Raw genomic sequence first — 22,032 nt, 5'->3', positions numbered from 1 at the left:
CAATCGGATTGCCGCTGACCGAGCTCTTCATGAAGTGTCCTCTCTCTTTCATCTCCAGGCCAGAGCCTCAGCAGAAAGCCCCCTCTGCACCTCCACCACCACCGCCGCCCCCGCCGCCACCCCTGCCGGAGCCCGCCCCGCCAGAGCCAGAGGAGGAGATCCTAGGGTCTGACGATGAGGAGCAAGAGGATCCCGCAGATTACTGCAAAGGTGCGTGCAGTTCAGCAGTGCCCTTGCGGGTGAATGGCATCCTGCAAGTCTTCAGCCAGGTTCTCGTGAGGTTTTTGAAGGATCAGCCATTCATTATGGGGTTTGTTTATACAAAAGTTATCAATGACTGTCTGTTTCAGGTCCAAATGTGCTACTGTCTTCAGCTCAACTCTCCCTTATGTCTTAGCTTATGTATGCATTTTTCAATTAAAAGTGTACAAATATTGTATGTCTATTTTTTTCCCAGTTATAAGAATAAAAGAAGAAACTTTACTTGATATGTAGTAGCTGTAAGAGAAACAAACATCCTAACCAAAACAAACTCCCCCTCTATGCATTCTCAACTGCTTTCATTCATTTGATGTCAACTAAATACATTTGGGTCTGTATCTTTTCTTTCTCCTTCTCATACCTGCACAAGCCTATGATACATGCTTCTTTTTTGCACGTTGCCTTTCACGGACCTCAGCACAGTCTGAGGTTCTTCACATCTTTATTTTAGTTTCTGAATTCCTTAGTTTTTGTAGTTACTTATATTATTTTAAACAGTGTTTTTTTTTTTTCCAGAAGAGCAAGTGGCTGCAGATAGGATTGTTTTTTTTGTATAAAAATCTATAAGTGCAGTGCAACAGTGTCAATACTAAAGTTTGTTTCAAAGATACTCCTAATGTTCCACGTCTATTCCCATTAGTGTACACTGTACTTGCATGAAAAATCATAGGTAACATGTCTAGCAACTCAGGGGTATGAATGTAATTTAGGAAACATCAAAGTTTTATCGTCTTGAATTGATTTAATTCTTATTTTCCATTTTTAGTACAGCCCCAGACCACTCCACTGTACATACATTTACTATATCTGGTACTCCATGTTCCTCAAATCAATAAATATTTTGTCAAATATGAAGCTGTCTTAATCAGAAATTTCTGTGTAAGCCTGCCAGTGTGCCCTTTTAAGAATCCCTTTTCCCAGCCCTGGAGTGAGTTGTTGTGTATTTGCAGATTTAACAAGTGGAAATGACATTTTCATTTCACTGTAAGAAGTTTTATTAATATGTGATATTTCAAATGTTGAATGGCTTACAAATACCAGTGGTGAAAACCAAATGGTAAACTCAAACTAAATTTTACAGTCTGCAGCAGGGAAAACCCATAGCTAAAGCATCTTTGTATTTTTTTAATTCTTTTTTTTTTTTTTTCCAATTTCTTTTGTTACACACTAGTTTCTTAACATAACTCTTTTGGTATCTGTAACATCTTCCATCGGTGAGTAAGGATGGATTTGCTGTTTAAACATCTGTTTACTTGTAAACATCTGTATCTACTTGAGATTAAGCATTGCTAGGCCCCCACTTAATTCTTCCCTGAAGTAAGGGCTGCATTTAATTTCAAACAATCCATTGTTGTCTATGTTCCAGTATCTTTTGCAAAATGTCACCATCTGGAGTATCCAGATCATAAAAAATATAAATCTAAGTTTGCAGCTTGCTTGTAAGTCACCTGTTTAAGTAGAGTCTGTGACTGTAATAGGTCATGAGTGAGATCTGTTTGCTTTTAAAATGAACTACATGTTACACCAATACTTGAAGATTCTGGAAAAATTAAAGGCAGCTTCTGTATACTGAAAGGTGGTTCTGTGTTCTTGAAATCTTGAATCTGTAAACTGTTGGAAGTATACTAAAAATTGGTTCGAGCTTTGGTTTGTTTGGATGTCATAATCATTTGTTTCTGTGAGAACAGTGCTTTTGTTGCTCCACTAGATAATTTGTCTATTTTTTAACCATAATATCCTGTCAGAGTGATCAGTACGCTTCCTTTTTTTTTTTTTTTTTCCCACTTGCTGTGGTTGAACATGACAGGAAGGTCAGTGTTGTATATGCATCTGAATCAAATGGCAAGGCTGGGAAGATCTGGAGCCATTTAGACTTTATTTTATATTCAGTCTGGGGAATGAATAAGTTATTTGGTAAAGAATTGCAGGGATGGCTTCTAGATGTAATATTTCCAGATTTTTGGGGAGATTTTATTAGCTTTAATATGTTTTCCTCTTTTGGGATATCTGTGGAGCAGAAGATAAATATTTGGAAATTACCGTGTTTTACTGGAGTGTCTCTTTTTTTCCTAATTTGACCTCCAAAGTGGCAATCCCTCAGGATTTTTGAGTGAGACTTAGAGCGTACTTCATCCATTCTCAGCCCCAGTCTGAAATTTCATAGGAGGGCAGTTTTGATGAGGGAGTATATAATATATAAATATATTTAACGAATTGAACATTTTACGCATTAACTTTATTTACCATTGCATGGGGAATTTTGTTACAGTCTTTTTAAGAATGTTACTATGAGCTGGGCTCACATCTTCACCACATTACATAGTGGTTAGTAAATAGTTGCCACTCATAATAGTATTTTTAATCAGGAAATTGGATTAGTATGAATTGACACCTGATATGAAGGAGAGAACTAACAGCCACTTGTGTAAAGCAGACTAACCTTTATTCCCCTGGGCCTTCTTCCAGAGCCTGGTTAAATTGTGAAATGACTTCTGTCGATGCCACTGAATTTAGATTGAATGCTTTTCAAGTGTTTATTTGTTTAAGAAATGGAAATATCAAAACTCCAACTACATGATTTTTCAAGGGGTACTTTAACAATGAAGCTATTTTTTCTTCTTTTCTGAAATGCCTTGAAACACTTGGAGACTTTTTTTCAAGAGTCTGTCATGTCATAGATGTAATTGGAATTCTTTGCTTCTCTGATCATCTTCTTTGCCCCCTGGAGATGTCTCCCATTCATCCAGTTCACAAAGGGAATAATTCCCTATACAAACATAGAACTAGCCAGCTACAATTACCAATACATTCAGGAGACATTTAGGAATAATGATCTCATTTTTTTCTGACCCTCTTTCTTGAGTGCTTGTAGCTAGCTAGCAGTGTGAGAGACTGTGTGTGTGCTGTAGTGAATAGCACAACAGACTTTTTGTTACGTTATCAGCACTACCACTTACACATTATATATTTTCAAATACCAATATTGTTTTTCCAAAATTACATAATTTTTCTCAAAACTCTTAATTTTGCATAGATACTTTCTTGTTGTTACTATTTGGAAGTACCTTCTGTACCATGAAGAACTTAAATGATTACATTCATCATAGGATGACACCGATTTTTAAAATACGTTTAACTGTGTTGTTGTCCACAACCTGTAAATGAATACATTGCTGACCTAGCAGCGGGAATAGGGAATAACACACATAGGAATAGTAACTGATTATTTCCAAAACTGCTCCTGGTGTTACCTAGGAGGGTAGAAAATACCTTATGAAGGGTATATTTACTCAGTGGATACACGTGTTGTTGTAGTGCTGTAATTAGTTATGAATGCTGTAGTGACCAAAGTAACACAGCTTTTACATATACAGTGTCATTGTCCTTGCACTACATAGGTTTTACCTAAATAACTTGTCAACGTGTTTATTGACTTAACTTCAGTGTCTTTGATTTCTTCTGTAGGGGGTTCTCTTTCCTGTCTGTGCTGGGAAGAAAGTATCACAAGTTCTTGATTGTTTTTGACCCTTTGAAGCACAAATATGCCAAAAGAAGTCTTCAGACAGGCAGACTTGCAAGGCAGTTTTTAAACTACATTGTTCTTAGAAACACATATTTACCTGTGCTTGAATTCTTTGTAGTTGAGAGTTAATGCTGTTACCACGTCGAAAAAAAAAAGGCAAATATTTTGTTTAGTGGGAAAAAAAAAAGACTTGACCATTGTTCTATGTGTTTGAAGGCCCAGAGTTACACCCTTCTTGCAGCGCAAAAGGCTGCATAAGTTGTGTGTGATTTCAAACGCTTCTGAAGCCATGTAACTGTGTTCAGGAATGATTTCCTAGGACTAGGCATTTAAGAAGATTGTAAAATATTTCAGAAAATGTTATATTGTTTAATTTAAAATCTGTTTTGCAAAACATAGATAGGTGTTAAAACTAGGCATTGCATACTTTTCAGGTTTTCTAACTATATCTGCTTGCAAAAGGAATAATGACTATACAGCTTCATACATCTCACTGTTTTCTTGCAGTGATATATGCAGGACAAAAATAATAAAAAATGATACCGTGACACTGAATTTACGTGAAGCGTTTTAAGCAATCCTTGCTGTCAGGTCAGCAGGCTTCATGTGTTTCACAAATGCAAGCCTTTTCAGTACCAGAAAGGTAGAATTGCTGCATTTGTTCTCTTAACCTTCCTCTCATATCTATCACTTGATCATCCTGGGTAGAGTTTTACAGAAAGAATTTACCGAAGAACAGGTTGGGTTTTTTTGATTGTTTGTTTTAAAACAGTAACTGTCTCAGTATGATTACATTCATCCAGTTTTCTTAATATTTTCATCCTCAGCTGTTACTGCAGGGATGGTTAAATACACAAATTAGTGCTTTAGTTTTTTTTTACTGTTATTTCCTATCAGTATGAATTTGTATGTGTGACTTTATTCAGTGAATTTCTGTAACAATGTAAACCCAAGAGGCTTAGGTTTCAGTTGTACCCAGTACTGTTTCTTTTCCCAAACGAAGTGGAAAGCACAGTAGTCAACATTTACTCTAAATAAGCCTGGACATCCCGTTTCCTGGGGCGTAAATCTGGGCTGGCATTCCAAAAGGGATCTGCTTTTTTGTTTGAAAAGAGAGCAATTCCCACACGGGCGCGTTGCACGTTCTTACTAAGCTGGCACAATCCGGCGGTGGAAACAAAGGTATTTTTTACATTGCTAGGTGAGTTGTTCTGGAAGCTTTTTGCAAACATTTCCTTCCCAGGGAGAGCAGGGAGGTCTTCCCTGCGTGTCACTGTGCTGTCACTCGATCCGGACCAGCCCTGGCCCAAACGAGTGCCTGGTTGGGCTGCTCCCCAGGTGCTGCGGCCGTGCTTGAGGTGGTGCCAGCGGCGTGGAGGTGCCAGAGCCCGGCGGCTGGGTCGGGGCCAGGCGGGCCAGCTCTTGGCTGGTGCTCTGGGCAAGCTTTGCCAGGAGCCAGTTCAGCCTGGAGATGCACCTCACCGTACAGATCCCAAAGCTGTGTTTTGGAGTTTGTTTGGACATAGTGACATTTAAATCAATATTTTATTTAAGCATCATAGTTGTGTTAAATATGTAATCGTTACAGTTCTGCCATAAAATTCTAATAAATTTGTTCATCTGCTCTGGAAATCCTTGTGACAAGCTCATAAATAAACTCCTGAACTTCTGTTAAGGCAAAAAAAAAATGTTATTAGCATAGAAAGGATATAAATATATCCGGATTTGTTGCTGCTGTTCCACAGATACGCAAGAGATAAGAGCCAACTCCCCGTTCTAAATCCAAGGAATTAAGTAATAAATTGGCGTTGTTGTTTTAACTGGGCACCAGTTCTAACAAGATTTGCAGCGTATTTCAAAACAAATACAGCAACTTAAAGGAAGTATTCTTAAGTTCTTCCAAATTTGAAGTGGAATAATCAGTAAGTGAGGGTTCTTCCAAAGGCCAGTTGGGCGTGACATGACGAAGGACCAGCAAGAGCCGAGGAGCTAATCCCTTGACAGCTGACAGATGGGTGACATCCTGGAGAGCTGCAGCTGTATTATTCCTTTGGAGTTTAGGCAAAATTGTGAATGTTTATTTAGCGTGTTAAGATCTGAATAATAATCTTTTGTGATCATTCTCTGTCTGGCGTTTAAGAATGCCTCTTAAAATACAAAGGAAATAAAAAGCTTCACGGCGGAGCAATAAACATCAGCACTGCCTCTTGCAACCTCTTCCCGCTGTGCTGAAACCTGAGCTCCAGCCTGCTGTCAGGTTGGCCGGCCTGCCAGCGGGGCTTTGGAGAAGGTGTGTGGGGGCACAAGTCAGGACTGCAGCAGGGAGAACGGGTAGGTAGCCTGCAGCCTTGGGTTAAAACGCAGCTTAGACAAAGCCTGTAGCTACCTGCTCCCTCTGCTTCCTCACTATAGAACCCTCAGGCTTGGGAAAACGCACTGCTGCTGTGGGTCGGGAGCCAAGCAGAACAGCATCGATAAATTTGACGTTGTTCGTAACGTTTTTCTCAGGAAGTATTTTATCGCTGCCTTTATTAGTAGAAAGCAAATGGGAATTAAAATGATCTCTGTTGAGATTCTACATTCATCCAAAAATACGTTGACTGGAGAAAATTCAAATATGATAAAGAAATAACGTAGATCTTTCCTGTGCCCTGAACAGATGGTATTACCACAGATGAAAGCCGTAACAGAGAAGGGCAGATAAACTCTACAGTACGTACAGGGCATGAGTATTTTCCCTCCAGGCCAAGTAAGGCAGTATTTTTAACATTAGAGTAAAATTTTTTTTAGACTTCCTATTTATAGTACGGGACAATTTGAAAGGGAAAATTTATACTACAAGAATTAATTGAAGAACTGAAAAAGTATTGTTTGTTTTCTGAATATTCTTTTTTCTACTTTTTATTTTCATGAAAGGAGGCTATCATCCAGTGAAAATTGGTGATCTTTTCAACGGCAGATATCATGTTATTAGAAAGCTAGGATGGGGACACTTCTCCACAGTCTGGCTGTGCTGGGATATGCAGTAAGTAAACTATTTATATCCATTTTTTATTCTGTTTACAGTAACTTTTATTTGAATGCATGATAAAGCTATGTAAATTTGTGCTGTCCTTCTCATAATGCAGAAAAACGTCTGCATTATTTTTTTGCCTTTGGTTAAGTCCATAGTTTATAAAACCTCTCAGAAATATGTGTAACTGTTTTCTTTGACAAATTAGCTTTGCTTATTGAATTTACATGTTGTCTTGAATGTGTGAGAGTAAGCTAATGTTTTTATTTCTGTGGTGTCATTAATGAAAAAATATAACTCTTCTAAAGACATTAGCATGAAGGAGATAAAATATTCAATAAATGAGGTCATTAACACAATGTTGTTAAAAGCTGCTTTTCAGTGCTTTATAGTTTTCTGTCAGAATGCATGAAATTATGAAATACTCTATTTAACGTTTCCAAATCTTCAAAATGTGTCTATTTTAGCTCGGAGCATATGTTGAAAGTGTGTTTTTTTTTTTTCAAGGGGAAAAAGGTTTGTTGCAATGAAAGTCGTAAAAAGTGCCCAGCATTACACAGAGACAGCCTTGGATGAAATAAAGTTACTCAAATGTGTAAGTACCACTCATGCGGTAGTGTTCAGTACTAATCATGATAGTAATAACAAATTAAAAAAAATGTAGTGGGATATTGTTTTTAAACTTTCTACGTCTTTTTTCTAAATAGCTAATTTATTATGTTATCATGATTTCTGAAGCTCCAAAATATTGTTTCATATTGAAAGCTAACTAATTAGTATTTTAATGTGAATTCTTTCCTAAAATATCAGTGTTTGCACTGTTGGTTTAGGTTCGTGAAAGTGACCCTAATGATCCCAACAAAGATATGGTTGTACAGCTAATTGATGACTTCAAAATTTCTGGAATGAACGGAATACGTATCCTTTTGAAAATGTTGCACCTTCATTAAAGATGGTCTAATGAGATAAGTAATCTCTTAGTTCTGGCTATTTTTAATTAGTCTTAGTTTAAAATTGTTGTGTAGAAACATCAGCATATGTGTAGATACAAAGAGTAGTCCAGCGTTTAGTGCACTCACTGGAGTGAAATAGATTACATTTTTTAAATAGAGTGCAATATTTAAAAAAAAAAAAAAAAGAGAGAGAGAGAGAGAGAGAAAAGACAACCCTGTCATGATCTGCCAGAACTGGAGAATGTAAGTTTTAGAAATCTACTGAAAAGATTTGTAGTAGGTGAGGCTCACAGTAAATATGTTTTGCCCTTGAGTAGTAAGGAGAAAGCAACCAGCTTCTTCATGACACTGACTCTATTTTCTTGTGAGAACTGTGAGGGCATGGAGCATCACTTTTTGGTTTACGTGATCCTTTTTTGGCCACGTGACCTCTATTTTTTGGCAGAGGTTTTAAAGGCTTTTCTTCCTATGCTTTGAGAGAGGGAGATAAATAGAGAAAGTAATATATATGTTTGAATATTGTTCTTAGGGAAAATCTGGGGTCTATGAATACGTTTGACTTCTTAGTTGAACTAAAGGGAGTTGTCTTTGCTAATTGTATTAGGTGTTTTAGCAGCTTATTATATTACTGTCCTTTCATTTATTGTTACAACTGGTATTTATTTGCATGCTTGTGTCTCGGAGGCCTAATAACAGACTTCATTATTCAATGTATCATACTACTGAACAGAGACAGTTGTTGCTCTAGAGAGCTTACGACTAAGTTGATTTTGGTGATGTGCCTTCAGTCTTTAGCAAATTAGGTGAAGATGCTCTTCACTAGCTCTAGTCCTTTAGGAGAGGAATCTAGGAGGCGACCTCCAGTGAATTTGAAAGCCCATTGGAAAGAATCCTTCCAGGGAGAAGTGTGCAGACGGTTTTCATCCTACCCATCTGTTTCTTGACATCAGTTAGCCTTTGGATTTGTAATAAGTGAGAAAAGTGAGTATAGGGACAAGTATTCTCATGTGCAGAATGGGATTTTAACAGCTTCCCCTTCCTTCCATTTTACTTTGTTCCCTGTTGCTTCTTCGGTCAGCTACCTTGGTAGAAAACTACTTAAGTGTAGGTGAAGTCAGCACAGTCTGCTTTTTTTTGTGGGTTTTGTCTTATCATCACATTAATGTGAATTAAAAGAAACTATACAGTTGCTAACAGTCATTTCAAGTTGACTATAAACGATCTGTGATCAAAGAAGTTGTTTAACACAACAAGGCAAGGAACCCTGGTTGGGATTTCTCAGTGCTCCTGGGCTACATAAAATAGGTTTTCATCTATGAGCTGAAATGCTTGCTGAGAAATACTGCATAAATATCTCTATCGTCTAACTGTGTTCATTAAAAAATAATGTCACCAAAGCACTTCAGCTCTTCAGTTGACAACTGTGCTATTGAAGAATAATTAAAGTTATTTTTAGAAATCAGAGATTTTGACTTACTGTTTTCATTGTAAAACACTAATATGAAATGGGGAATAAGAAAATGTATTCATACCTATGTGAGGAAGTAATCCTTACCTGTTTAAGAGAGCAGTTTCTCACTAACATTCTTATGTTACTGATGAGATTCACAGGTAAGTAAACATCTGTATTAAAGATAAAAGCTGTTTCTGAGTATGAAGAGTAAAGTTTGTTAGTGATAGTATATAAAAGCATATCCAAACTTTTTTGGAGATACAGCATGTAAGTTGACGAAGCCAAAAGAGGTCATGTATTAGTGAAACATATGGGCTCAGATAGCTTCGTATTAGTGGATTAAAACTGGATAGCGGACACTGATTTATTCTGTTTCAGTTTTACCTTAGTAGATCCTTGACTAGGTCTGTCGAAGTCCTAGTCACCAGTGAAAATATGATAGCAAATATCTTCAGCTTTGAGATTTCCTGTAAACAGTTTGTGCATCCTGAATCACATTGCTCATTTGATCAGAATTTGGTTGTATTGGTTATTTGATCAAGTCCTTTTTTTTTTTCTAGGGAAAAAAGTCTTTGGTGTATGCTCTTTCAGGAGAGAGGGATCAATAACTTTTTTTTAACATTCTGCTGCTAGTGGTTTCCATTAAAAAAAAAAAAGCCGTTTTAGTGCTGCAGTAGTGTTACTGAGTTGAACAGTTTGAGAGAGAGTAACTTGAGAATTTTTCCTGCTGATTTGTTTCTGGCGTTCTTTGGGCAAGTCACTAAATATCTGTTCCTTGACTGTAAATTAAAACAACATATGCTTCATAGAGATTTGATTATTGATTATGAAATACTTTTAAAAGTTAAAGTAAGACAAAGGAGAGGTAGATGGATCCTTTAGATGGCCAATACCACAAAATGTTGTGGAGCTTCCAAGTAGGGGAGCTTGTCAAGAACCGTGTAGCACCAGGCTGTGAGTTTACAGAGCCACTGCCGTGGCTGTGTGTCTGAAAACAATCATCCTTCTCCTAGGAGCTGTGAGAAGTGTTTATATACATGTAGATTTTAGCAATGTGTGCTATGCTACACTAGGCTGATAGGTTTTTTTAGCTACTTCTACATTTTAAAAAGACTGCAATTATGATTTTTTTGAGGAAATAACAGAATTCCTGAACTTGGGCACTGTTGTATTTTCAGTAAGTGTAGATTGTTACGTTTATCTGCACTGAATACCTATTAGAGCCTTAATAAATGATTGAGGGAAGCATTTTTTAATAAGAAACTCAGATAATCACATAATGAAACAAGTGCTTGGAGATACAAGTGAGAAAATAAAGAAGGAAACATTCCTGACATGACCATGTATTACAATAATTGTATTAAATTTATCTTCAAAGAATATACAGCATTAATTGAATGCCACAGGGCCTAAATGCTGCCAACCCAGAAGCTACTGAGATGCATCCAGATATGCTCTGTGTTGGTACCAGAGCTTTATGTTATTTAGTTTAGCTAGTCTTTAAACCTCATCAGATTTCTAAATATTCCTGTACTGTTTGTAGATAAATAGGTAGTTACATGCACAATTCTAGTCAAGAAAGAACAGTTTTAAGTACTTAAGGCTTTCAGCTGATATATGTTTGTTATCTCTCACTTTCACTACTCTGCTAAGTTTCCCCCTTTCAGATATTCTCCAGACTCCCTTCAAAGAGCATTTCATAAGAGACATGTATGCAGCATGGGCTTCAGGTTTCTTTTTTTCTGAAGGACTTTTTGGACACACTCATCTGTCAGGCACTTGGTGCTGTGGGATGATCCTGGGGCTTGCAAGGCTGGCTTCCTGATAATTAATGCACAGCTTTCCCCATGCTTTTCTTTGTGGACATGCTGGCTTGCAGTTAACGTGCTTCAGGTCACAATAGTGAATCAGACAACTGTCACATTTTGACATATCTTCTCCAAATACTGAGCCTCCTGCTTGTCTTTTCCCCTGCCCACTTGCCTCCCCACTACTGAGCTTGGGTTTGTCAGAGTCCTCCTGGTGAAATGCTGCAATCTTTTCCAGGTATACCTCACTCCTCTTTCTTGTGGCTCTCCCTTTCTTTGTCTACCTCTGCCATTGCTCCTTGCATCTTCCTTCTCTGTGTCCTTCCCTTTCTTGCCTCTCAGCTATTCACTTCCCCACATCCCTTCCTCTTCTGGTTACTGGCAAGGCATAGCAGTCCAGTAAAAACAAGGAATGGCAGGAATGTGCATTGGAGAGTCTGCAGCAGCAGTGGTCTGAAGGACTGTGGGCGGGTGTCCTAAATTTCATTTAACACTGCAGAGTCTTGCCTTTCAGAAATGTGTGTTGCTGTCTTTCTGTAGCATTGCAACTTCCATGCGTGGGCTCAGTTAATAAGCCCTGTAGTGCTAACGTTCTCTGCTCATCCTCTCTGATTCCTGTGTGCTTTATTAGTGACTTCTTGTCGTCGGATGCTTGTATGGTAAAATAACCCAAACTGTTTCCTCTTCTGAACGGAACAGAGTTTTATAATATGCTGAGTAGGCTGATTAATATGATTGGGAAATGACTATTCATGATCTCTTCTAATACAGGAGTTGAGGAACATCAAGTGAGAAGAATATGTAGCAGCAATCAAAGTGAATCACAATTCTTCGCAAAGTACAAAGATCAGTCTTGAGGGATTTTATCTTTCAGTCTAACTCCATCTTCGGGATGGAGATTTTAAAATTTCACATAGCTTTATTCATATGGGTTAGGTGCTTGAAAAGGATGTAAATGATAGACCCATAGGCAAGGTAAGTATCATTTTTACTCAAGTTAAGACATTAAGCTCATCACCACGACATTGGTTAATAAAACATTGATAAGTTAGGTAAGATTTCTCCCCTAACAGTATGCTTCCCTGTGAATGGTCTCTGAGAAAGAGAGAATCTAATTTCCGTCCATTGAGATCTTCCTGCAGAATCCATCAGTTATTTCATTTTCTGCTATTTGTATTGCATTATTCTGTGCAAGGTTATAGTGTCATGTAGTTCAGATTTTAACATTCTTTACATTTTCCAGCGATGGTAAGGTTATTCCCAATTTGTGTCTGAGGGTTAAGTCAGTATTGTCAAATTGTATAATTTCGTGCTGGAATGTTATGGATGCTAAAACCTGCAATTAACTTGAATATTAGAATATTTTCGTAATAGAAAAATAACTTACCCAGGTGTATTAGGTGTAGAAGCTCTAACTTACAGATCCCTGAACCACAAATCACTGGAAATTTATACATCTTGCTCTGTTCCAATACTCTTCCCTGATTATCTGCTATTGGCAGATAAGGTCGTGGGTCAGTGAAACTTTCTGGCATTCTTTTTTTTTTTTTTTTTCCATATTGCTGCTTCTGAATTACAAGTTGTCTTTGTTCCTAAATTCTTTGATTGTCGTTATCCTCTGTAGTTAAAACTGTAGGTGGTAAGACATCCATTCTCTTCCTACTTTAAGTCTTCGTTATCAAGTGTTTTTCAATTGAGCCTAATCAGAAAGATATTTAGTGTGGTTCATTTTTAAAACACTGTTGCTGCAGTCTTCTGTTGTTAAAACGTTCTATTCATATCACTTAAAAATTATTAGAAACTAGATGTAGTAGGACAAATTAGTACTTTGAATTGTTTCAAAGAAAACAAAAATGATTTTTTTTTTTTGCACATAGCCATTTCAATGTTCACCCTAATGCTGTTGTTACATTTAGAAATAACAGACAAGAATTGCATCATTAGAATGTTTTAATTTGGGCACTGTTCTTGTAACTGTTCATATACAATTGCAGTGTAGTACCAAAGCATATACCATTTTTTGCTCAGTTAAGGGGGAACTTTTTTCTTACAGAATGATGATTGCTTTAGTCAATATGCAAACAAATGTTTGTGGTTCATCTTATTAACAAGTTTATTTGGAGATTATCCTTAATCAAATCCCAGATGTCTGTATGGTCTTCGAAGTACTTGGACATCATCTCCTAAAGTGGATAATCAAGTCCAATTATCAAGGCCTTCCCATCCGTTGTGTAAAAAGTATAATTCGACAGGTAAGATTTGCTAATGTTTTAATTAACTTCTTCCACCATTGTTAACAGTTTGAAGGTTAGAATGGTGATATTTCAAACGAATTCTTACCAATGGTATCTGAGATAAGATAATTTTATTGGTAAGGTTTGTAAGAGCCTTTTCCTTGGTAGCCTGCGTTTCTCCTTTCTGTATTATTTTTACCAAGATATCCCACTGATAAGGGAGTTTCCTGAGATGTTATAGAAAATAAAAAGCTGAAACAATGAGTCTTTTTCATAGATGTAAGAGGATTCATATTCAATTGCAGTTTTGGTTAACAAAATCATCAGTATGTCATGCTTCTTAATAAGCTGTTCTGGAAAATAAAACATCAGAACATTGGGAAATAATATATTGTTATAAAACTGAACAAAACATTTATCTCTGAAAAATCAGTTCTAAAAGAAACTGTTTTTTGAAAATTAACTACATATATTTAAATTCTTGTAGAGTCAAAGGCCTAACCAGATGAAACAGTTCAGAACATTTCACTGGGAGATATTCTTTCAAAATATGTTCCCTTGCTGTAGCTGTGAAAACCAAATTGCTGAGAGGTGATCTTAAGGAGAAATAGTGTCTCAACAAGGAAAAATCATACATCTCTGCGATTTATATATACTGTTAATCCATGTGTAGTTAATACCTACCAATGATCAAAGAAATATTTTCAGTTTGTCACTTAAGTAATTTGTATTGCCTTTCATCAGCATTACCTCTATTTTGTTAATAAGCTGCCTATGGAAGTAGTTATTTTCTTTGAAATTTTTATTATATGTCATCTGGTGAATATCAGCCTCTCAGCTCTTTAATCAGAATTAGCCAAATACCCTGCCTGACAAAGCTGTTAGGATGGAGCTGAAATTGTAGGTCCCTTAATTTCTGTACAACCAGGAGGCTCGGGTGCTAGAAATAAGGAGCTGTACTCATGCAGTGCTGAACTGAGCTGCGTGCTAAGGAACAGGACTGTGTATTTGCATTAATATGTGCGTATAAATATTCCCTGCTTCTGGTAAACTTTGTAATTTTTTTTTGTTCGGAATGTTTTCAGTTTGGTTGCTCCATTGTCGTGGAGTTTGGCCAAAACGTGGGAATTTACAATGTACTTTCTTTATGCACTGGCTTTAGCAGTAAAGCCGGATTTAGGAGCTCCCTCCTGCAGTTTACTTTTACCTCTGTTACAATGCCTGTTTGCAGAAACAGGAATGGATCCAAGCTGATTCCTTTTTGACCCAGCTTCACAGCATCTTTGTTACCAGGCTCCTGTAACCTAGCAGAGGAGGACTTTCAGGTGGGGTCTTCAGGGACGGTGACCAGAACCCAGTGAGAAGGGAGATCAGCAAGGGATGGATTTATGGAGGAGGCTCTCAGTTTTTCCTCAAATTGTCAGACTGGGGACCTGTCTCGAGTGGCATTTTACAAACGCATAAAGCACGGGAAAAAAATGAGCTGGAATTAGAAATCCACGTGCAGTTGCAGAGCCATTGGGAGCACAGAGGAATAGTGGGACAGCTCAGACACCTGGAGTGCAGCAACAGGCAGGTAAAGATGCTTCCAAAAGGATGGGCAGGGATGAGTGGTTGAGCTCATATGCACCCACATTAGTACGGGTGTAGGCAGCAGAACTGGGGCTCTGTTTTTAGCCCCTCAGGATTCTGTACAGTTTGGGGCTCCAAGTGCAAGATGTTGGCTCACTGAAGTGAGTCCGGTGGAAGGCCACCAAGAGGATTAGGGAGCTGCAGCGTATCATGTATGGGAGGAGTTGGGAGAACTGGTTTGTTTAGTTTTAAGAAAAGGCTAAGAAAGGTGAAAACTTTCTGCTGTCTTTGGCAAAGAGAGAGAAAATGGAGCCAGACTCCTCTGGGCAGTACCCAGAGATAGGACAAAAGGCAGTGCAGGTGAGTTGCAAGAAGAGAAATTCTTGTTACGTATGAGGAAGAAATTCTTTGCAGTGAGGGTGGTCAGACACTGGAATAGGTCATGGTATGCAGCCTGCATTCTGGGAGATAGTCAAAAGTGAACTGGATCGGATCTGATTTTGAAATTAGATTCAGCTTTGAAGCAGGTATGACTTAGATGGAGAGGGTTTCAACAACATGATCTCCTTCCAACTGAAATTGTAAAACTTGTGCCATGCATGTTTTAAAAACTTGTTTATGAAACTTGAATATGAAAAATCAGTTATTGCACTGGTGTTCAGGAATAAGCCATTTCATTTCAAAAACTATTATAGTTCCATGCTATAATGAAAAAGAAATTTTGTATGCTACGAATCGGAAAATATTTTTGTTCTTTTTTGAGTACTTTTGAGTACTCAGTTGGGACAAAATTAAGGTTTATTTTAAAATGCAGCTGGGAGCTGAGTTTCTTAGTAAGAAATTTCATTTCAATTTTAAGCAGCTTTTTTTTTTTTTCCCCTGGGGCAGAGTTATATGAAATGTCATCCAAGAGATGACCCTATAGAATTGAAAAAGGGCTGGCTGCCACACTTCCTTTTTTGCAGTGAAGATGGTTGGCAGTGCAGATTTAATTCTGGAATCCTTATTTTGGGATGTAAAATATATAGCATCAGTCTATTTTAAAAGGATCGTGTTCTGAAACAGAAGCTAAGACCAGCATCATGTAACTGATCAATGAAATTTTTCTCTTTTGCTTCGCATCTACAATATAGTAAAGAATCTGTTTAATGTGTTAATATGATGTGGCTCCCTGAATGAAAAAGAAAGAGAAGAAAAATGAATCTTAAATAGACACTGTGGATGATGACAAAGAGTTTCTTGATGTGAAACTAACCATGTGACATTTACCAGGGAAAATACACAGTTTTGTAATTCACGTTTGTAATTGTAATAACAGGAATTGTCCTGTCTTTTCAGAGTCACACTTGTAGTATACATTTCTTTACTGGTTTAGTGGTATAATACACTTCCAGTTTTTGTGATAAAGCAGTCTCATCCACTTTTTAAGATAGCTAAGAGCATTCTTTCTAATTATAAAATTCTAGCGGTATGGTCGTTATGGTAAGTCAAAGAATTGATTGTATAAGAATTGATTTTAAAAAATAATGTTTTCTGTTTTACTAAAAAGGAATCTTCAGCCAAAATGAAAGAAAAAGCTGGACCCCTAGCACATGAGAGGGGGAAAGGCTATCTTTATAAAGCGGGTAACAGCAAATCTATTTTCACATAAATTCAGTTTGTGCACATCGCAGTGGAACAGATACTTTTTCTTCTGAATGTTTATGGCTTTTCATGTACTGCAGAATTTTGTCCTCAGATATTTGATGGTAATTTCTGAGATGCTCTGTACCATAGCGATGGAGGGAAAAGACTATTGTAATCAAACTTTATGTTGCTGTTGCTGCTGATGTCTTTTCTAAAGATTGCAGTCACTTAGCCACTAACTACCTTCTTAGAATAAGCCGATCTTTCTTTAACATTTCTCACTTTGAGATGTACTGCATGTTCTTTTGATTGCTTTGGCAAACACTCAGGCATAGTTTGGATTTGCAGGGGAAAAAAAACAGGTTGTTAAGAAAGCAGCAGTTTCTAGGTATACCTTTGGCAGCGATGCTGAGTCTTGCTCATGTGAACATGCAGTTTTTATATATAAAGAGCATGACGGAAAGCTTTTCAGAAAGGTTGCTATTCCAAGCCAGCTCCGGAACAGGAGAAAGCAGAGCCAAGCACTTCGAGGTGTTTCTGGGTGTAAGCATCATACGCATGCAACTGTTTTTCTCTTACCCGAGCTACCTGGTGTGCTGTCTGGACATACCTGTCTGGAACTAGCTCAGGACTGGGTGGTAGACTCATGCCTTTGTATTCTGTTACTGCTATTTTGAACCAACACACTTCGCTTTGAAAGGTCACCCTAGCGAGTTTGGTCTTAAGGGATCCTGAGAGCAGGGAGGTTAGCATGTGCTGGTTTATTTATACAATATCTGGAATGGCAGGCTGTTCCTGTAGCTGAGGCTGGAGGTCTATTTCCTGCTGCAGAACATTCTTTAAAAATTCAAAGAATTCTTTTAAGTGGGGTCAGTTAGGTTTCTGGGTTTTTCTTTCTTGCCTTTTTTTTTATTTATTTACAATATTTATGTAGACTATTTTAGCAATAGCTTGGTTTACCCTCTTATCTTATCCTGTACTGATTAATTGCAGTAATTGACTTGTGAAAGTAATTGTGAAAGTCAATTACTTTTTTCAAGTCTTTTATATTATGCCTAGGTCTCATCTAAAATACTTTTAAAACCACATGAGCTGTTGTATTTCTGTGCTAGTCAGAATCAGAGACAGCTTCTTCATTGTGTAAAAATTCTTTTTATTTTAGTCCCAGACGACATTTTTAAGACTTTGGATATGCAGGTTTGATATGATTGAGCAGAATTTGCCTCCAGAGAATAGGAGAGACTAGTGGAAAAATTCATGTAACAAATGCAGGTAGACAAATCCTTACGTGACATATTGATCACATTAAAAGCACTATTGCAATTCTAAGGAAAATTATAGTTAACATTTCATCCAAACATTTCCCTTCTTGCTTTTTACAATAATCAGTTGTTATTTATTAAGTCCGGGTTATTCACAAAGCAGATTTCAGTTATAGTATGTAGGACTTCCGGTGGGTTTTTTGAATAATAATCTTTTAAACAATGAACCAGAGAGAATCAGTCTTTCTGACTGAGCAGCCTGAATTCTTTTCCAAAGGAAGACCTATCAAGCTTTTTTTTTTTACATGTGTGCTGATCACCAGAAGAGCTCTTGGGAAATAGAAGTCTGAGAGCAGCTTGTTGTCATCAAGACCATTCAGCCAGCCAATATCTAACTTATGGACGTCTCTGGAACCGGGTTTATGAGCTAAATAAATTATCCTGGCAGGCCACACATGGACTGCTGGCAATAGTTTGAACATCTCTGTACTAACACTAAATACATGTAGCTTGCTCTGGCTAATAAAAGTAAGTTTCAAAAAATTCCTTTTGCAATTAGGTACTTCAAGGTTTAGATTATCTCCACAGCAAGTGCAAGATCATTCATACAGATATTAAGCCAGAAAACATTCTGATGTGCGTGGATGATGCCTATGTTCGTAGAATGGCTGCTGAAGCTACCGAGTGGCAGAAAGCTGGTGCTCCTCCTCCTTCTGGCTCAGCAGGTATGATAGTATGTTTAAATGCAATTCAGTAAATTGGTCTCTATGAATTAATGCTAACAGTTTTATTTAATGAATATTAACATTGTAAAGAATTGCATCTGAAAATGTACATCTAGTTCATTCTTACTGATGCTCTGGAAAGCTAAAAAGGAATGCTTTTTTCTCAGTTTTGCACATTCAAGTTTTTGGAGTCCCTGATTTATCAGAACAAAGACTCACTCTGCAAGCTTTAATGAGGTTTATCTGCAGTGAAGCCTTGCATCTTTAATATTGACAATAATTAATAATCTTATCTAACTTAAGTGTCTAGTTCTGTTAGAATTTCATCAGTGTACATTTGAAATTCTCTACCTTCTCGTTGGTTATAACTTATGCTCAGAATGCAATGACAGCTATTATGGCCCATAGTTTTTCATTCTTGAAAACAGAATTTATTGCACCTGACTGAATTTGTGATAAGTTCTTATTCCTAGCTCTGAATGTGAAATACTTTGTTAAACTTGCCAAGAATGGTGATGGGAACAGTATGTTACGTTTAGCTAGGAGAAACCAAAATAAAGGACCTCACAGCCATTGGTAAAGACAAGCAAAAAGGCAATGTGGCTTTTCTAGTGATCTTTAGTAGCATGCTTGCCATTTATTTGGTAATCCAGCACATCAGCTGCAGGCAGTGGAGAAATAATATTTAAAGACCTTTGTAAAGACCTTTTCCTTTTGTTGGAAAATACATTATAGATTAAAATCATTGAGATATAGTAAAAATACCTTCTATATCAGGAACTATTGTGGTCAAACCCATAATTTTTTCCACTGTAGCCAGTTATTTTCAGACTTTTAAGATTTCCTAAAGCACTTTCTTTTCAACATCATTTTTTAGACTCCGTCTTTGATTGAATGTGATTTTTTTGTCAAGCTAAAAATGATTGTGCTGTTTCACAGTATTATATATGTTAGATATGTTGACATGCAAAAATATATCATTAATATATTGTATTGAATTTTACATACTGTGTGATCATATAGCTAAAGGCTGTATGTTACTTGTGTGGGAAGTAACTTGGTTTTCTTCATGTAGCCCTGATACTGCTTCCTGGCATTAAAATAAACATTATGTTAAGGAATACATTGATGGAATTCTTATCACAGTTTGTTCTTGGCAAATTGCAATTAAATGTATGACTTTCCACACAGGAGCTGAAGATATGTTTTCTTTACAGCATTTCAAGTATAGGTTCTGCATAATTGCACTTTTCAGAGAAGTGATGATACTCAAGTGTAAGAATTTTTTGAAAACATTGCTCTTTCAGGGATGTACAAGCGTTGGTTTTTTTTCCCCTGAACTTAGCAGCAGGAGCAGAATCTATTAGAGAACTCTCAACTGTCTCAATTTTTCACTTTGCATTTGTTAATTGCCATATGCCTGTGAGTCTGAAGAAGTTTGTGAGTGGTTCTCCTCCCCCGTTCAGTTCCACTTTCTCACTTTTACTTTGCTCCTGTTTCCCCTATTAGGTTATTTTTCTTTTTTCAATTGTTTTTTTTTGTGTGTGTGTGGCTTGTATTCTTTGTGCATTTTTGCAGTCGTTACTGTAATCACATCAGACCTAGTCATGAATGGTATCCACCTGAGACATGCTTAGGAAGAGGTACATGCTGGAGATGCTTTTTCTGTGGTGTAGAGCTTTTTGCCACAGGCACTTATTCATACTTAAAATCCTATCAGAGTACTCCGCTTCAAAAGGCAGGAAATGTGGATATTTGACTTTCCTGTTCAGTGTGACACAGTGGTCATCTGTGTTGAGTCTCCCTGGACTATTTAAAAGCTATCTACACCTGATCAATCAACTGACTGCAAACGTTTCATCAGTGACTGCTATACAGTCAACTAATGCTTTCTGACCACTACTGTTTCAGACTTCCCTTTTGGACTTTTGTTAACTTCTATTAACCAGCCACAAAAGAGTGAACAGAAATTAAAGCTAGCTCCTTCCAATGCCAGATGCTCTAATGGCGACATCAAATGATTTCAGGCAGGAGGCACTTATAAAGAGCATAGGAAAAAAAAAGGATATAAATAAGATTTTTAATCATTGCTCTATAATTTCGTTCTGAATGTTTTCACATAATTTCTACAACTTTCTGCTGTTACAGAGTTGTTCTTGTAAAAATGTATATTGAAAATTGTTTTGTTTTCTTTCTAGTGAGTACAGCTCCACAACAAAAGCCTGTAAGTATTGGTATATAATTTGAATTAACTATATTATTTTCTGTGTTTGTGGCAGTAACTATTAGACTGTTGGTAGTGTCTACCCTTTTTAAAAGCTTCCTTTGAATAAAGCTTTTATGTTTCAGAAAACATTTTTCTTTTAATGTCTTTGGCCTTACCAGTTTTCAGCACATGTCTCTGATGGAAATTCTCATAGACTTACAATTCTGTAGCCGTGTCAAAGGAAGTTAAGCATTGCCATTTTCATCTCTCATGGGATAATCCATTCAGTTCAAATCCTGACAGCAGTGCATGCATGCACTAAATATCAGGCACTGCAGATAGCTTAAGGACTTCAAGGCCTTAATCAGCCAGATCTTAAAAAAGAGTTTTTTTCGTGAGGTTTGAAAAATCTTTTTGCCATCTGCGTATAGCAAGGAACCACTGATAATACAGCTGCTTAGTATACCTAAGGTCAAACCTGCTTTCTACATCTGTGTGTACAAAACCTGTATATAATTTAAATAAGCATACAACATGTATGAAAGTTAGTAGGATTATCAAATTAACTGTCTGATTTTGACTGTCATGTAGTTTGTTTTGAAGATAACAGAATTTATAAATAAACCTTTAAGAAAAGGATATTTCTCTGTGTTCCCTGTACTTCATTTTTGACTTGTATGAGGATTTCTTAGTGGTATCTGAATGATGAATGGAAATTGGATAGAGCTAATTTATCAAGGAGTAAAATTAGAAGTCAGGATTCAATTAAAATATAATAAATTGTTTCAGTCTTAGCTCAGATCTCTTGATATTTTTTTTCTTTGTTGTTATACCTGGGGTTGTTAGTCCTTATGTTATATAAAATGTGAAACTTTTCATGATGGCCATCTGTTGTTTGTGATTCATATGTTTTGGACCAGAAAGGAATAATAAAGCTGCTTTTTACAGGGGAAAACCTGAACAGCACAGTGTTTATTTAAAATTCTTTACCATTTTCAATCTCTTTGGGTTTCTCGTATAATTTTTCTCTGCATACTTTCGCTGAGCATTTTACCTGCATTGTACAGAGAGAGAGATCATGTATATAGCTTATATCAGATAAGCATATAAGATATAGCAGATGTGATAGCAGAATATCTTCCACGTACAATCATATTATCTGTTGATCTAGATTAAAGTTTAAAATTATTGTGCTAGTTGAGATTAGAGGAATTTTAGTGTCATCTTAGATGTATTTTGCTCTTGTGTCTGGTAAACAACCATGTAAAAATATATGTATAGCTATGTAAGATTTTGATAGTTGTTTTTTTTTTTTACTTCATATAACCCTGGTTATACGAAGGTTTTTCCATATATAAAATGGAAAAAAAAAACCACAACACAGTATATTTACGAT

General features: G+C 36.8%; 1 protein-coding gene across 7 annotated transcripts in view; it reads left to right on the top strand.

Annotated features, from left to right (window-relative positions):
* SRPK2 (SRSF protein kinase 2) overlaps positions 1-22,032 on the top strand; it is a 144,949-nt gene that overhangs the window by 99,961 nt on the left and 22,956 nt on the right. For all 7 annotated transcript variants that reach the window (XM_066987979.1, XM_066988017.1, XM_066987761.1 and 4 more), the window contains 7 exons: positions 59-210; positions 6,701-6,809; positions 7,305-7,392; positions 7,628-7,715; positions 13,157-13,263; positions 18,265-18,430; positions 20,629-20,654. In XM_066987979.1, the coding sequence (XP_066844080.1) occupies positions 59-210; positions 6,701-6,809; positions 7,305-7,392; positions 7,628-7,715; positions 13,157-13,263; positions 18,265-18,430; positions 20,629-20,654 (736 nt within the window). The remainder of the gene's footprint in view (positions 1-58; positions 211-6,700; positions 6,810-7,304; positions 7,393-7,627; positions 7,716-13,156; positions 13,264-18,264; positions 18,431-20,628; positions 20,655-22,032) is intronic.

Source organism: Anser cygnoides, chromosome 1, assembly GCF_040182565.1.
Source record: "Anser cygnoides isolate HZ-2024a breed goose chromosome 1, Taihu_goose_T2T_genome, whole genome shotgun sequence".
In the NCBI taxonomy this organism is placed as follows: domain Eukaryota; kingdom Metazoa; phylum Chordata; class Aves; order Anseriformes; family Anatidae; genus Anser; species Anser cygnoides.
The sequence above is the reverse complement of the archived record's forward strand: the minus strand, read 5'-3'. Positions and strand labels throughout refer to the sequence as shown.